General features: G+C 36.8%; 1 protein-coding gene across 1 annotated transcript in view; it reads right to left on the bottom strand.

The window, feature by feature from the left end:
• Positions 1-1,864: 1,864 nt before the first annotated feature.
• GRM8 (glutamate metabotropic receptor 8) overlaps positions 1,865-17,220 on the bottom strand; it is a 379,997-nt gene continuing 364,641 nt past the window's right edge. Inside the window, exons 9-10 of the mRNA XM_068400373.1 lie at positions 7,342-7,588; positions 1,865-2,161 (exon numbers count right to left, since the gene is read on the bottom strand). Of these exons, the coding sequence (XP_068256474.1) occupies positions 2,112-2,161; positions 7,342-7,588 (297 nt within the window). The 3' untranslated portion in view covers positions 1,865-2,111. The remainder of the gene's footprint in view (positions 2,162-7,341; positions 7,589-17,220) is intronic.

The raw sequence follows: 17,220 nt of genomic DNA, 5'->3' as shown, positions 1-17,220 counted from the left end.
GTACAGATATTACAGACAAAATATTTGAAACTTTTTTTGTTGTGGATTAAAAACTAAACTTTTCAAAGTTTTCTTGAAAAGAGACTGTGCCAAAACATTGGTTTTCAGATAAAACAGATTCTTTCTCTTTCTTTCTTAGGAAATCCATCCTAGATATGGAAGTCTGTCTTGTTAAAACATTGACCTATCAATCAATTTTCACAAAAATCTTCAATTTGATGAGATATTAGCTAATAAAACAGAAGTAAAAGTGTTTTTACGAAATTTTTTTGCAGGTCTCATTGCATTAGCTGCATTACTCATATACTCTAATATTAAGCTAAATATTAGTTTATAGGTTAGGGATTGATGTGCTTGTGGCATAGTCAAAAAAGGAATTTTCACACAATATATCACACATACCAAACACACAATACCACACTATACCAAAGCAATCATCAGTTAATAATTCAGGTATTTAAATGCTGGGAAAAAGTAACTATGCTTTCTCAAATATTTTGAATATGGAAATTCACTGTCATGCAGTTTGCTGACTGTGCTGGAGTTTAAATGTTGACATCGTAACAGAAAGAGATTAGTTTCAGATACTTCAACTTTCATTCATGTAATTTAGGACCCATCACAGCTTCTTTAAGATATGTTATAAAAATACAGCTCCTTTGAGGAAAAAAGCACAAGGAGCCATGCAGGCTAATTCAGGAGAAATAACATTTAATAACCAACTAATTGTGAAGACCCATTGACTTGACGAATAGTAAGTAGTGTATGGAGTGAAAAAGTCTTAAAGAACATCACAGGTACAGTAACAAAGCAGAAAGTCCCTAGCTGTCTTTTTTAAACTTCTTTGGAGGGGTTTATTAACATGATAGATATCTATATGAGTTTCTTGTTCTCTTTGCATAATCATTTCTAATGCATGAACAATCAGTTGACATGGGAGTTAAAGGATGTGAAAGTTGTAGATGGACATCTATTTCTTTGATTTTTAACTGTTAATAAGGCAATAGCACATATATCCGCTAGGTTACTGCTTTCCAAATTCTCCATTGATTTCTCCTCTTATTTCAAAGTCACCTTTATTGAGATAAGCATCTGCTACATTCCTCTCTCAGAGACAGGATACTAGGCTGAATGGACTTTCAGCTTAATCCAGTCTAGCTGTCGTAAAGTCTTACAAATTGTAAGTTCCAGAAATGAAAAGGAACAAAATTATTAGTGGAGGTTCAAAAATATAATACAATCATACAAAATAATTACCATCAGGACTCCTTCACTTTACAAACATATAAAATGCATTTACTTTGAGGATAAGAAGGGGGAAAAAGTCCTTCCACCAGAAAATATAGTCACAAAGCTTTGAACAAATAAATTCACACACTGCAGAGTACACACATACACACATGCATGCAGGCATGCACGTACATACACGCACGTGTACACACGCACACACGCACACATACATGCTTAGAGTTTACACTGCGTTCTTCTGATGCCATGATTATTATTTTATTTGTACACCCACCTTTACTGCACATTCTAAACAAACAATAGACAACAGTGTAAGGACTTTTTTCCTTAAAACTGCAACAAAACAAGTCTCAACATTTGCAAAACATTCCTTTATTATTAGAAATAAATTATTTTGTATAAAAGTTATCATGCGTTGACCATTGCATTTATTTTAGCATAACCCAGGACTTAATTCAGTCAGCTGTCACAAGAAACAAACTCATCTTCTTTTACGAGTTGAACAATGTAGGACAGGAAAGGAAATTGTCACAATCACAAAAAAGTACTTATAAATATAACATCAGACATGATTTATTTCAACAGCATTTTTTTTCACAAGCTAACATTTGTTTTCCTTTTGTGATTTACTTCCTTTTGTGAGTGAACAGTTCAGAAGCTTGACACTCTGTGTTTTAAAACCAAACTTTTCCTTCCCCTGTCTCTTTTTGCCCTTTGCCTCTTGTTTAATCCTTGTCCTTTAGGAGACTGACTATTGATTTGAATGTAGTCTACTGATATCTCCAAGACTGAATTCTGGTGGTGGTAAAGTCTTTGTTTGCAAGATCCCATCCTGCAGCTCTTCCAGTGAATTTCATCCCTGCTCAGTTTGCCTGATTGCTGTAATTCACATAAGTTGTCTTGGTAGAGGAGGCTGTAAATCAAAACCAAACAAGAACAAAAAGCAAAGTTCAGAATTTTTGGAATCAAGAGAGGAGACAAAAACCCATATTTAGCATTTGAACTCAGACAGTGTCCAACTATATTTCCAAATAACACGGCCCATGTTTGTGGAATAAAGTAAGAAAGTTTAAGCATGTATATAAGCAGTGAGTAAGCTGGATCTCAAGTTCTGTGTTCCTGATGATAACTTATTTTATTTATGACTTGGGATCAAGCAGAGGTCAAAAGAGAGGAACCATGTTGAGTGGTTTTAGCATACCCACAACAGAATTTCGACATACTATTTGTCTGTTATTATTTTGGCTGATTTCTATACAGATGCGTTTTAAATTTAGAGCCTGGATTTTTCTCTGTCTTATACTGGTTGAAGACAACTTTGCAGCTAGTGGTGGGCTGTCCATCTAGAAGGAGACTTATGCTCCTTGAAAGAAGCAAAACCTAACATGGCAAACATCTCTCCAAGTTAGCAAAAGTAGCTAATGCCTACAGCACATATTCTCTGGAGAGCCTTCAGACACAAAGTATCTACATATAAGTGAGCCAGTAGAAACAATATGAGAGCCTAGGCTGTATTTTAGAGCTGCGATGCTATTATGGTCTCTTTATGTTGATGGTCAGCTGATGATTTCATCCTTTGAGCAAAGCTGACACCCCTTGTTCAGAATGAGGCAATATATTGAGAAAATTAAATAGCTTTACTAATGTAAAAGTGAACAACTGTGAATCGTACGGGGAAGTTTGTGTCAGCTTCTAGCCCTCATATCTTATCCTTTTACTGTAAAAAAATACAGCCCATGTCTCCACTGTGTTTTAATGTAGTGGAGGGAAGAGAGAAGTGGTGACATCAGGTCTCACAGGCAGCTCCCTAAACGCAAACCAGTTGGGTACATGGCAAATCAGACTGCTGGGGGACTGAGTCTCTTTTTGTCTCTATAATAAGGCCTATGTCACACTGCATAAAGATGAATTTGGCTTCCCAAATATGTTTTATATTCCGTCTGCTACAGACATGTTCTGCTTATGATAGTGAAGATGGCAGCTGGCAGGATGAAAATAATTTGATGGCACTAAAGTTGTCTGGTCTATAGATTCAAAGATCTCAATTCCATTCCCATAGCTTCCTTCCTTCTTTCAATTTCTTTTTTCTGTATAGAATCTGGTGGGAACAGCTGAGATGATAGACAGGAAAAGGTCCTAAATCCAGTGCAACAATCCAATGATTTGGGAAGAACAGACTCCAGAAACCAAGAAATCACAGTTTCTCTCTCCCGCACCAAAGATTAAACTAAATCAAAGATCACTAAAATTGCTGCAAAATAATACTAGGTAGTATAAATAACTGAGTTTGATGCTTGTTTTCTCTTCATGTTTTCTTTGGGTTTCTGAGCAATTTGATTCTAATATTGCATTTGTCATTTTGTAAGACACAACAGAACCAGACCATTATAATTCACATATCACTATAATTTTTGTTCCCTAAGAATGTATATATAAGAATGAATAATCAAAAGGAAGCTGCATAACTTAATATTTCTTGCTTTCACTTGTACAGGTAGCTCCAGTACTTTGAGTCTGGAAAAGCTAATTCATGAAAGAACTGGTTTTGGCACACTGTCTTTCACATAATCAATGAGTATTTCAGCACCGACATGAAATAGGTTTATTTGCATGTATTGGGACACTTGAAGCAAATATAGCTTCATTTACATCTTTCAGATCTTTCAGATGGGATGTACTGCTCCCATCTGAACTCTCCCAAGCTCCCGCAGCTGGATTTCTGAGAGGATTCTATTTTTCCTTTGGCCTGTTAATTTCCTTCTGAAAATAATGCAGGATTGCTGATATGGCACCAAGTTCCTTAGAGCATGAAACGATTTTGTTCCTAGCTAAGAAATAACAAATAAATGCACATCTGCAAACTCTGCACACTTGGGAACAAAAGGATGGAGGGAGCAGAGCTTACCTTTTTCCCTTGTCCTGAAAATAGGATCAAGTACGCGATCAGGTTAAGCTACCTTAGCACATTATCCTGTATCAGCTGAGTTCTATGATAACTTTTCATGTGTGTGTTTTTAGCCCACAGCGATGTAAACATAATCGGATTTATCACAACTCAGTAAGCTGAATTATGTGAGGACATTTGCAAGAAGCTCAAAATACAAAAATAAGTAGTTACTACACCTGAGCTGATTTAGAGTAACTTATTAATTTGCTGTAACTTTGCTGTATATCTGAGACTTAAATAGTTTTGACAGAATTAACCTAGGACTGATCAAGAAACAAAAATTATCCTATTGAGTTCTGAGTGTTGCCACTTTAAAAAATGATAGCACAAGAAGCTAGTGTAGATAGTAGTTTGAAATGTGTTAAATCTAATCTCATCTCCAAACAATTTTTTTTACTTGATAAATATTGCAAGTGTCTTTATAGTTCACTGTAATAAGCCTACAGTTCCTGTTTGGGGATCTGAAAGCTTCAGCAGCTGGTGTTCTGCTGTTTAAGACTGTTAGCATTTCATAGTAATAACATGAACCACATTTGGCAAGCATAGACAGCTAGAAAAAGTAACAAACTTGGCTCAAAATATTTCTGGGAATGAACATTCTTTCCTAGCTCCAGTTACTACATTTCTGTTGGAACGAGACAAAAAGAAAAAGAATAAAATGAAAGAGGATCTAAAGCAATTTAGAATTATTATTGTGATCTGACCTACATGCGTTTAAAGTACTTGTCGATGTTATGCCTTCTATAATTGCATCTGGATATGTTTTTTTCATCCTGTTTCCCAGATGCAATTTGTTTTCCACTGAATATGAATGTATTTCCACAAAAAAACATGACTGCATTCATGTGGCAGAAAACATGGAATAAAGTCTGTTGCATGGAACAGGATGAAGCAGGCAGAGCAGAGCTGTCTCTGGATGGGAAGCAAAAGGAATTACCTGACCGTCTCATCTTATTTCTTTCCTAGTTGTAAGCATAGTTATCACTACCAGTATTTGTGCTTGGGAAATGGTGGGAAACACTACCCACTCCTGGTATACTAGGAATAGCCTGACTTTGTGATCAGCTTCATACACTATCACTGAAAAGAAAGATTAACGTCACATGGAGTCAGTGCAAGAAGAAATTTTGCAAAGTTGAGAGGTTGTTACTATTGACCTAGTGAAAAGGACGATGTGGCATTGCACACTGATAATTCACAGGAACCTCCAAAAGTTTTGACAAGTATTTTGGCAGCAAAGAGGGAAGCTGAACAAATCCAAATGGTAAGAGCAATTTTGAGTAAGAGAGAAATCCATCTTGAGGCCAAGAGTTCAATTATATGGGGGCAGCTCTCTGGAGTGAAAATGACTTGACTCTGACTCTGAATTTTTGCCTATGAAGCATTATGATGCCTGGATCAAAGCCTTGTCATGATATACTCCTAGTGAGCTCAGAATTATATAGATGTGCTACTGTTAAAATCATGTTTAGAGCACGGCAAATAAGCATTACCCTGCATACATCACAATACTGGAGAAGCAGACTTGCTTCCAATAGCAGCTGTTTCCATGAATTATGTATAATCATAGTTTAAAGAATACCAGACACAGCATTTCTTAATTAGGTACAGTAGATAAACAGCAGATACCTAAGACTTTCTTATTAACATTCTTTCTCACCCTAGTGTGGAATCACTCTTTTGACCTTTCCTCAGATGTTTATAATTTTGCAAACTCAGCAAAATCCACCTCTCTTTCCCTTTTGAATTTTCTTTTGGTGACTTCTGAAGATTTGAGAAATTATTGAGTTCTTCATATTTCCATGCTATTATTTGATCCACAAGGAATTTCATTACCTTTCTCCTTTTGTCCTTCATTATATGTCATAATTTGAAGCTGGATAAACCCATAGCTCTGTCTAGCAGATTTACACATTTTGAAGGGTCATGACTTTTTCAAGTGAATTGGTTTGCACTCAGTATGCTCCATGCATCAGCAACTATAGTATGGTGAACCTATGGACTATTTTTATATAGTCTTCAATCTGGCGAACTCTGATTGAATTCAGTGGGGGGTTGCTTTTTTCTGAAATAAGTACAATATTTTTCTGCAAACTTGGTACTGACTTGTCTGAATGTGCTCAAATAAAGTAGGACTATTCAATCTCCTGTCAACATCATCAAAAAGTAGTAAAAATTCAAAAACCCCTCATTTGCAGTAAAATGACTGAAAAAAATCATCTTTAACTGTAACAGCTACTGTTCATCCCATGTGACCTCTAATTCCTCAATAGAAACTGATTCTCCACTACTGCTAAGCTCTGGGGGTAAAGTTACTGGCTCTACTCATATTTTATTAGTAGTAGTAGTAGTAGTAGTAGTATGAAGCCCAGTTTCTAAGACTGAATGTCGTGTGGTGAAATGGAAGCGACAACCTCTGTTCTCTTCCATACGAGATCAATTTACAGATGTGGCAAGATTCAAGAACTTTTCTGACTTGGAAAAGAACTTTTTCGCATTACTAACCTGTGACATATCAGAACATATAATGATTAAGCTGTATATGAATTAACAGAATTTTGTACCAAGATGAGTAAGACCACAACAAAAACATGGATGGGATGTGTTATTCTGGGAAGTGTTAGTACTCATGAATTGTGATGAATGAACAAGTCAACAAATATTAAGTAAAGGTGGAAAGGTAAAAAGCATTATTTTCACTTCTATATCTAACTGCAAAATAAAAACAATGTTAACTGGTTTCATTATATTTTTTTTCAACAGCCTTTGAGTTTTGAATATACAATGATGACAATAAATACACTTCATGAACTGTCAGGATACACCACGACTGGCACAGCAATGCACAACACATAAAATTAGCACTAACTAAAACAGATCTTTTTTAAAAGATGTGGTGTTCCAAAATCTGCTTGTGCTTTTTTTTTTTTTTTTTGACTAGCCTCATGTGAAAAACAATTTGTTTGGAACAACTTTAGACATTCCTGCATTCAGCAGTACATGAATTCTGACACATCTCTGGATTCATGCAGAACAAGCAACAAAAGAATAAGGTTTATTACTAAAAGAAAGTGCATTCTTGTGAACGTACATCTATTAGGAAGTGCTGCCACTCTTGACCATGGGAAAGTCTACAGATGACTTACTGTTGGTTTCAAGACTTTCACACAGTTCAGTTTTGACCTCGCCATTTGGTCTGTCATTTCCTTTTTGGGTCAGTTTGCTTTGCATTGTGGCAGCTGTCACTACAGCCTTGAAGCTCCGCTTCCGTTTTTGAACATTCTGCTCTGGATGAAAAATGATAATATAAACCTTGGGCATGTAGAGCATGCCTAGAGACACAGAAGCACTTAAACTCATGGAGACAGTAAGTGTTGTTGTCTGGATGTACATCTGGGGAAGGAAAGAAACAACAACATAAAAATCATTATTATATTGATTTAATAAAAGAAGGAAAATTAAGTAATTAACTTAAAAATACTAGGTGGAAAGGGAACTAATAACACTCTTCCTTTTCTGTACATACATCAGAAGGACCCTTGACTTTGATTGCCTTTAATTATAGTCAAGTATGGCTATTTCATGTTGGGTTTTTTAACCTTAAGAGTATGTGGTAGGAACAAAATATTTATTAAATTTCATTCTCACAAAAGTAAACAAGATGATGTAGCAACCGCATTTTCAGAAAATAAACAAATATGTCTGTACAGGAAAAGAGAAATTACAATAGAGTTAGCCTTGTATCATCTACTTTAATGCACAGAAACCCCTACAATATTCCACATGGTGATTCAGTAGTATGTGCAGCATGGTTCAACCAGCAGCAAGCATAATGCAGAATCTAATGAAATCTTTGATGCACATTTTAGTTTCAAGCTTGGAAAAAAACATGTAGTTTCTCCATAGTGAAGCTTTAATATTCTTGAGTTTGTTGAGGATTTTTTTGTTTGTTTTTTAACATTTCCACATTACTGTTGAATTCTAGTTCACAATGCTCTCTTGGCACACAATAAACATATTAAAATGTCACAGTCCTAACTAAGACATCAGAAAATTAGAGAACCATGAAATCAGATGACAAAGGACCTCAGTCCCCTATAGATAGATACAAAGAAAAAATCTGACGTTTCTGAGTGAGTCTGCCTATTGTTTGTTATCACCTATAAAAAAAAAACAACTCTGGTCTTTTTGAAAAGAAAATTACAACGATCATTCCATAAGAACAACAGAGAGAAGTTTCTATTTGGAGAAGTATTCAGATAATATATTAGAAATACTAATTGTAGTTCTATTCAACATTTCTTAAAATTATATTTTATTAGACATTTTATGAGACAACAATTTTACTTTACAATTCTGTGTTTTCCTAAACTGAGTAGGAAAACTCTCAGTAATCATGTTGTTATACTGAAAAAGATACTGAAGTAAAACCTGTTCATTGCCTTGGCAGTGCATTCACTGACATTGTTGTCAGGAATGATTTTAAGCAGTGGCCAATACTATCACATTAACCTAGAGATAAGGTAGTAAATCTGTCTATAATGTCAGCTTCAGATCATCTGTTTTTATTAAGTGCCCTTGGGTAACTTGGCCCTTGGCAGAAAAGTAGAGATATAACAAACTGGTGTGCAGTCACTATCATAGTTGAACATTTTTTAATGTCTTTCAGCTTACAAAGTTTTTCCATTAGATACTTTCTCCTTAGAGATCACAAATAAACTGTGCTCTCACTTAAAGCAATGTTAGGCGAGAAATGTGACATGTATTTTGGAAGCGTGGACTCTCACTCTGAACCACCTTGCAAAGTATCTCTATAATTGCACAGAAAACTGCCAAATATTACCATAAAATGAGGGGTAGCCCAATCTACTCTTTAAGAAAAGACTGACAATGCTTAAAAATTTGTAAGAAGCTTAACCTGCTTTCAGGGATAGCACCAGACTTAAAAGACAATCAGAATTTCCCATTGTGCTCAGGAAAGTTACAGGAGCAACACCTTCCTTCATTTCAATAATACATCAAGACAATACATCAACAAATACACACAATACGGTCTTCTCACACCGCTGAAATAATTCTATTCCTTTCAACTTCCAAAATGACAGTGGTGTGCCTGAAAGCAGAGCTTGACCTACATTTCTCATGAACATTTCTGATGAAAACCTCACATGGTTACATTAATAAGTAGTTGTTTTCAGACTTCTGTGGAAGGACCGCTGTGCAGATGCACATACACCTACAAACAGCACCAACGACAGATCCCTTTCTCTCTGAACCAAATTGGCTGATCTTCAGTTTCACTGGTACAGCAGTGGTTTTTAGGGTTAAGTGTAGCGTTAAGTGGTGTCCAAAAGCAAAAGTATTTTGGTTCCTAAAGATGCATATACTTCCTGAAGGGATTTGCAAAACTGAAATCAGTACAAGTAATACCTTTAACAAACTGTACTGCATACAAAAATTCCATTAAACACAAAAAATTCTTTTTTGAAGCCTTACCATTTTTTAAAATCCAGCTCATGGCAGTTAAGTGACTAGCTGAGCCTCACCTGCAGAATCTGTAACAATCCCTGGCTTTTAAATATATATATTTTTAAGTCCTTGTCAAGGGCCCAAGCTGTAAGACTTGTCTTTCTCTCATGTTTTAGTATAAGAGTTAGATGACAAAAAAACGTTTAAAGAACCTCTAGATGTTATAGGGTAAAATACATACATTCATGTAATAGTACTAGTCATATTAGCAACAAATATGTTCATTATGGTAGATCTCAATGACCTTTTTTGTGGTAAGAAATCCCACTGTGCCAAGCTGTTACAAATACTAAAGAGAAACTATGTCTGCCTGAAGGTCTATATTCAAGTAAATGCATAAGTGAATAGACTTTAAATCTGATTGTGCATTCCCTGAAATAATAAGTGCCCATGGATTTCAATGCACTTAGTGCAGGTATTTTGCATGAGCTATATCATTACCTCTAATGTATGTTCTGTGGATTTAATTGAAATGATCAGAACAACAGCCTATTTAAAAAAAAACAAATCACAGATAGTTTCACATTGCAGATTACAGTTCGTATGCAGTGGGATTTATTTCTAATGATCGCTGTGTTTTTGAACAAGCCACTATAATTATTGAAACATTACAATTAGAGAGAGTTGGGAATTTTCTGACAGAACAGTTTTCAAGTAGTGAATACAGTCTTTAGAGAGGTTTGGCCTTCCAGATCCTGTTTTGCATGGATCACCCTTACTACTTCTCTTTAACTAAGCTAATGAGAAAGAAGGGCTTCAAGAAACTTGCTAGACCTTGAGAGGAAGCCTTTGAACATATACTTACATGTACACGTTGTGTGTGGTGGGTATATCCGTCTGACTCCATACATTAATGCAATTGCACACTCAGTTGAACACTAATTGTCAATGACAGCCTAGGTCTGATTCCTTTTCCTGTTAGAATCATCAAATCATAGAATAGTTTGGGTTGGAAGGGACCTTTAAATGTCATCTAGTCCAACCCCCCTGCAGTGAGCGGGGACATCTTCAACATCCAACCTGACCTTGAATGTTTCCAGGAATGTGGCTTCTACCACCTCTTTGGGAAACCTGTTCCAGTGTTTCACCACCCCCGCTGTAAAAAATGTCTTCCTTATATCTAGTCTAAATCTACCCTCTTTTAGTTTAAAACCATTACCCCTTGTTCTATCATAACAGACTTGACTTCTTTTTAAATGGTCATTTGAAGGCTGGGAGTCTGTTTATAGGACAGGAACATCCCCTACATCTAATCCTTCCCATCTTTGGAATCCCGCTTCTTGCAGTCTAATGAAGCACAAGTCTAGCAAACAAGATGCCAAAAAGCCACTTGGTTTGACTTTTGTCTGATTCTTATCTTGTCTTATCCCTGACAATAGGACAATGATGTTTTATGGCTGTGCATTCTGGGTACTTTCATTATTCTGGGGACATAACTACCTGTAACTTTTACAGAATTAGCTGCCTTAAAAATCAAGGAGCAACAAAAGTAGTTCAGTTTAATAAGATATGAGTTCTGAATAATTCTTCAGGTGTCTCGCAGTGGTAGCTCACTCTAAGTTACAGCAGAATAAAGGTCCCTTTCTCACAATGATTCATGGGTACACAGAAATGAATTTCAGCACTCTTCACACCAAAATCCCTTCTGAACTACAAACTTTTTGTCCAATAAAGCCTTTCACAGATGTAACAAAGACTGCTATATCTATTCTCCTTGTTCTTCTTCAGTCAGAAGATATAAGACAGAAAACTAAAATCATGGTAGCATAAGAAAAAAAATATCTTTATACTACCGGAAAAACTTGAGGCCTAAATACCTTCCTGTCTGCATCCCCCAGCCCAACCCCACACCAGAACTAATACAGGGCTCCTTATGTAGTGTTTTCCGCCTCCACAACTGACAAAGGATCCCTCACAATAGTCTGCGTCTCAAGTAAATTATCTAGACCCACACTCAGACACATAATCTGTCTATCTCACAAATTACCTGGACCCTTTCCCCATCAGAAGGATCCTACAAGCTTGGTAATACAGCCTCTCACTGCCTCAGCAGCTAAATAGATAATGGCTGTGTGAATATTTAGGCATTTTCTATCTTCTACCATTGATTCTAGGACTATGTATCTCCTTCTTTCTACTTTGAAACTTAAAATGTGACATAGGAAATATTGGGGCACCGAAAAAGGATATTTTAGAAAAACACAGATACTCTGATGGCTTCTTCAATTTGGAAGTACTTGGAACTGAATTGCCTCCTTGATAACATGAAAAATTTCTATGCATCAAAGCCGGTGTGTGCACTAAATTGTCCTTGGGTTCAACACAAAGCACTTTCATTAGAGGAAAAAAAAATAGTGGTAATGTCACAGCTTTTGTCCAGATTGTTTCCTGGGTTTGTGTCCTCCTCTACTTTCACACATAAGATTATATTCAGGCTCTCTCTAGAATTACTAGTTTTCTCGTGCTATTTATTTTTCTTTTCTACTCAGTTTTAATAGGTCAAATAGAGGGTATCTCCCACCCAGCCTGTTCCCTAAGCTGGTTTTAATAGTATATCCTGGATAGGTGGGAGATATGGCTATTGTGATTTCTTGAGTGAATTGAATCTAAATTTTCCACTTCAGTGCAAGCTCTCTAACTGCTCACAGTTGTAATACAGATGATGAACAAGTCCAGCAGTTAGTGAAGTGCTAAACCAGAGAGAGAAGGCTTGGTACATCTCAAGCTGTCAGGGTGACTAGTGTAGATCCAACTCAGCTACTTGCACTCCAAAGAGAAGTGGATGTTTAAAAAGAAGCAGCTGGTCTAGTATTTTTTATTGGCTAATTCTATACAATTTGCCCTTCAGAAGCGTCTGCCTCTGCAGGCTAAAGAAACAGCCTCAGTATCAAACACTAGAGTCTGAACCATCCTGACGAGACAGATACACCCAGATAGGCACTCTTGAACATGCCCCACACTGCCAGTAACAGAGCAGAAGATTGAATTATGATTTAATTTTTCCCTTATCCTTGTTACCAAATACTTTATGTCTCTTATGTGAATCTTCTCAGCTCCTTCAGCCAGTTTCATTTTTTAAGGCCAGAACTGCAGCAAGCTTCATTTCCCACAAGAGTTTTGCTCTCATTCCCTTCTGCCATTCTTGCCTTCACTGTCAGCTTTTGGAAGCCTTTACCAGACCATTTATAGCCAGAAGATAAATGATATGTCATAAAATAAAGATACATGCCATCTATCCACAGGCATCCCACAAATTGGGAAAGACAGCAAAACGGTCCCTCTCCGTTCATGGTGGAGAAAGTACGAGTCTTTTTAGTCTCAGTAAAACTCTGAAAGCATTCATAGCCATCCTCCCTTTGCTACAGAATCTAGAGGGCTTAGAAAAAGAGAGTCCCTTTCCTCTTTTAAAGTCATGCACGTGCCATAACACTACAATTGCTTTTGCAAGTGTTGCTGCTTGCTAAAGAGTTGACTGGATGACAAACACTTATGTTTCACAGTTGTGCTCACAAATCAGAAAGAAACACCATGCAATGAATTCCACACCAAAAATCAACATGGAAAAGGCTGGCTGCAAGTAAATATATTTGAAACTCGAAGAGTATAAACAGGGAGGTAACAATGTTGGCAAGGTGCCAATAACTAACAAAAGGATTCATGCTTCTCTGCAGAACCTCCATCCCCATAAGCTTACACCTACAGATTTTTATTTTTTTCAGCACACAACACACTTTTCTGTCTGGACCTGTAGGAAGAAAATTCATCTTTTCTTGAAGAAAAACATTACAGGTGCAAATCAGTCATTGTTTTGCTGATATAACAAGATTATTTGCCAGGTATAAGATAAACAAATCCTCTTTATTTTTATCTGTACATTTCAGTTGCTTTCAGAAACTTTACGAGAAAGGAAAAATCTAATAACTGATTTCAAATTAAATGTGTGCTAGCTTTAAAAAACTATGAACTTTCATTAAATCTTGGATGTGAGCAGAGATAGAAAAGCTTGTAGCCTCAGTAGAACATGTATACACCTGCATTTCAGAAACTGAATTATGGTAGCAATTTCATTGTTCAGATTTTCCACTTAAGCCTAATTTTGACCTTTCCTGCAATATTTATAAGTATTCCCTTTCTACCCATAAATTATTTTATGCAAAGAAAGGAATGGCTTTACAAGGTCTTTTTTTAGCATTGTATTTATTATTTTAAGCTACGTAGACAACTCAGAGTTTTCAACTGCTCATTGGAATTGGCATGTTCCACAACTGCACACTGCAAAGTTTGCATTGCATAGTTTTCCCTCCAAAGTACTTTTTCACCACATGCCTAAAACTAACCTTAGTTCATCCAAACATTTTCCAGTGACTTCTCAATACTTGATTTTACCACGGAGGTAAAGTAGGACAGCTGTATCCCAAACAAAGACAAGTCCTGAAACTCAGATAATGGCAATTTGAAGACATTCACTTCACCAAGATTTGCTAATCTGTCCTGCCAATCAGGAACAGCTTCTCCTTGAACCAGTAATGGTTGTCAAACTCTGTGTATTTCTTCATCTCATTTCCTAACAAGGTACGATTCCTTTGTCACACAGGGGGTATTAAGATACCATTGTAATGTATCCAAAAAAAAAAAGAGGAATAGTTGATCTCTAGGGCTGGGGAACAACTAATATAAATCCAATACTCTACCACTGTGTCTATACCGTAGACAACAAAACAAGGCTATGGTATAGGCCTGAGCACTAGGACTTTACAGCCTGCACTTTTAAACTGTTAGAGCACTTCCGACATGACTGGGCCTGGGCCTGGACGAACTCACGCTCTCTCAAACCCTTCCCAGGAGTTTGCCCACAGTTTGGGACAATTTCCACTATGTAATGTTGATATACCCATGCTGTTCTTGCTATGAGATTAAGAGATTTTACTATTATAAACCTAGCGAGACTGTGACAACTGGCTTCATGGCCTGTAAGTATTCTTGACAATGTATAGCTACTATTTTAGATAGAGCCTAAGAGGACAACACAGGAAACATCCATGCAGACCAGGGGATGAACTGATTGAGAACAGCTCTGCAGAGAAGGACTTGGAGATACTGGTGGATGAAAAATTGGACATGAGCCAGCAACGTGCACTTTTAGCACAGAAAGCCAGCCGTATCCTGGGCTGCGTAAAAAGAAGCGTGGCCAGCAGGTTGAGGGAGGTGATTCTCCCCCTCTACTGCACTCTCATAAGACCCCACCTGGAGTACTGCATCCAAGTCTGGGGTCCCCAGTACAAGAAAGACATGGACTTCTTAAAGTGGGCTCAGAGGAGGGCCACAGAAATTATCAGAGGGCTGGAGCACCTCTCCTATGGAGAGATGCTGAGAGAGATGAGATTGTTCAGCCTGGAGAAGAGAAGGCTCCGGGAAGACCTTATTGCAGCCTTTCGATGTATAAAGGGGGCTTATAAGAGAGACAGAGAGAGACTTTTTCCCAAGGCCCATAGTGACAGGACAAGGGGCAACAGTTTTAAACTGAAAGAGGGTCGATTTAGATTGTACAGAAGGAAGAAATTCTTTACGATGAAGGTGGCGACACACTAAAACAGGTTGCCCAGAGAAGTTGTGCATGACCCGAAAGTGTTCAAGGCCAGGTTGGATGGGGCTTTGAGCAACCTGATCTAACGAAAAAAGTCCCTGCCCATGGCAGAGGAGTTGAACTAGATGATCTTTAAAGGTCCCTTCCAACCCAAAACATTCTATGATTCTATAATTCCATGATTCATAGCAACATGGTACTTTCTTGGTACTTTCTACTTTAATGGTAGATATTAATACCTGTTGTCATTTCTATTGGCAAATGTCACTTCTAACCATAAAATTCTAGAAAATTGGCTTTTTTGCCCATTTTAATTCCTTGGATTTGTTCCTTCCCTTTGTTTGTTTCAGTGTACAAGTTTCAGATGCTTTAGCTCTTCTGTAATTGCTACATTTGAGAAAGCTTTCTCTTGATGTGTGACCCCTGTAGACCTAGTCTGTGGTTTTACAGATAACATCATAGAACATTGGCATCAGAAATTATGCTGGCTTGTAGCAAAAGATGGAGAAGATTAGACTGAAACAAGTGTTGCATTATCAAATATTCTTCTCATTGGGAATAAGTAACATTTTTGAAGGGAAAAAAATGTTCAGCTTTACTTCATCTGCAACACTTATTACAATGTTTTATTAAGAACAGCAATAAACTGAAGTCTGCATCTTTACTGTGGTCCGTCCTTAGGACATACATCTCATGGAAAGCTGTAGGCACTGCCTTGCAGACCTTCAAAGTAATTTAAAATGAGAGTAGGTAATTTGATACTTTTTTCTTCTCACAAGTTAGGTTAGATATCACACTATCATACAGCTTACATACATATACCACAGCACACAATTTATTGCAGTATTATGGTTTTTAAAGGGCCATGTTATCCATTAATCTCACCAACCTTACTATATAAAGACACACAGTAGTCAACCACTAACCAAAGACCAATCTCTACTATGTCTGTTGTAGTATGTATGTCAGTCCTGATATTCAGGAACACTGAACTCCAAAAGCTCAAGTAGAAAGTAGGTACTCACAATTTTAGAACTAATCTAAGAAATCTCCAAATACAAAAAGAAAAAGTCAATGTTAAATAACCATATTGGAAAAAGTCTGTGCTGCATGGAAAAACTGAGGAAGGAGATTATTTAAAAGTAGTTCTTACATTATACATTAATTGAATCTTAAACATAATGTAGGATTTTATGGTATATTGTGTTACACTTAAGATCTTCTTCTAGGCAAAATGCCAAGCAAAGAATTTATTGTTAGTCTAATTAAAATCTTAACAGCCTAATCAAAACTATAGCAAATATTATTATTAAACCAGTTACAATGATCCTAGCTTTTACTGTTCAAATTATTTAATTATTACAGGAAAATCTCATTAATAATGTAGCTAAATCTGTTATATATGAACTTCTGAGTATCAATCCCTTTTTCTCCAGCAGTACACACCCTGTCCATGCTCCTCTGGTTCCTAAGGACAACAGATTCAACCCTCCACAAGACGAATAGAGGGAAGTAGAGGTTATGTTGAGTTGGCAGCATACTAAGTCCTTCACCAGGAGAAGATGCATGATGTTGATGTCCGATGTTCCCTCCTCCTTAGTCTTGGGTCCAGATGAGGTTACTGTTACACATTTTCTAACACTGTGTGCTTATTTGCTCTTTTTAAAAATTCATTCCCATCTACAATCAGTCTATCTTCACCCATTAACTGCCTATTAATTGAAATTAAGTCCCAATTACTTTGTTAGTGAGTGGCTTCACAGGTTTGTTAGATCTTTACCATACAGAGTATTCAGAGAGCTGAAACAAGTTAGGCAGTAGTGTCCTGACTGCTGGACAATTGTTATCACAACTAACAAAAGCTCAGGACAGAAGCCAAAATTTATCCTGAAAGCCCACATCGACAAGTCAA

The sequence above is a fragment of the Nyctibius grandis genome, chromosome 5, assembly GCF_013368605.1.
Source record: "Nyctibius grandis isolate bNycGra1 chromosome 5, bNycGra1.pri, whole genome shotgun sequence".
Classification (NCBI taxonomy): Eukaryota; Metazoa; Chordata; class Aves; order Nyctibiiformes; family Nyctibiidae; genus Nyctibius; species Nyctibius grandis.
Note: the sequence above shows the minus strand (reverse complement) of the source record. Positions and strands in the feature narration are given on the sequence as shown.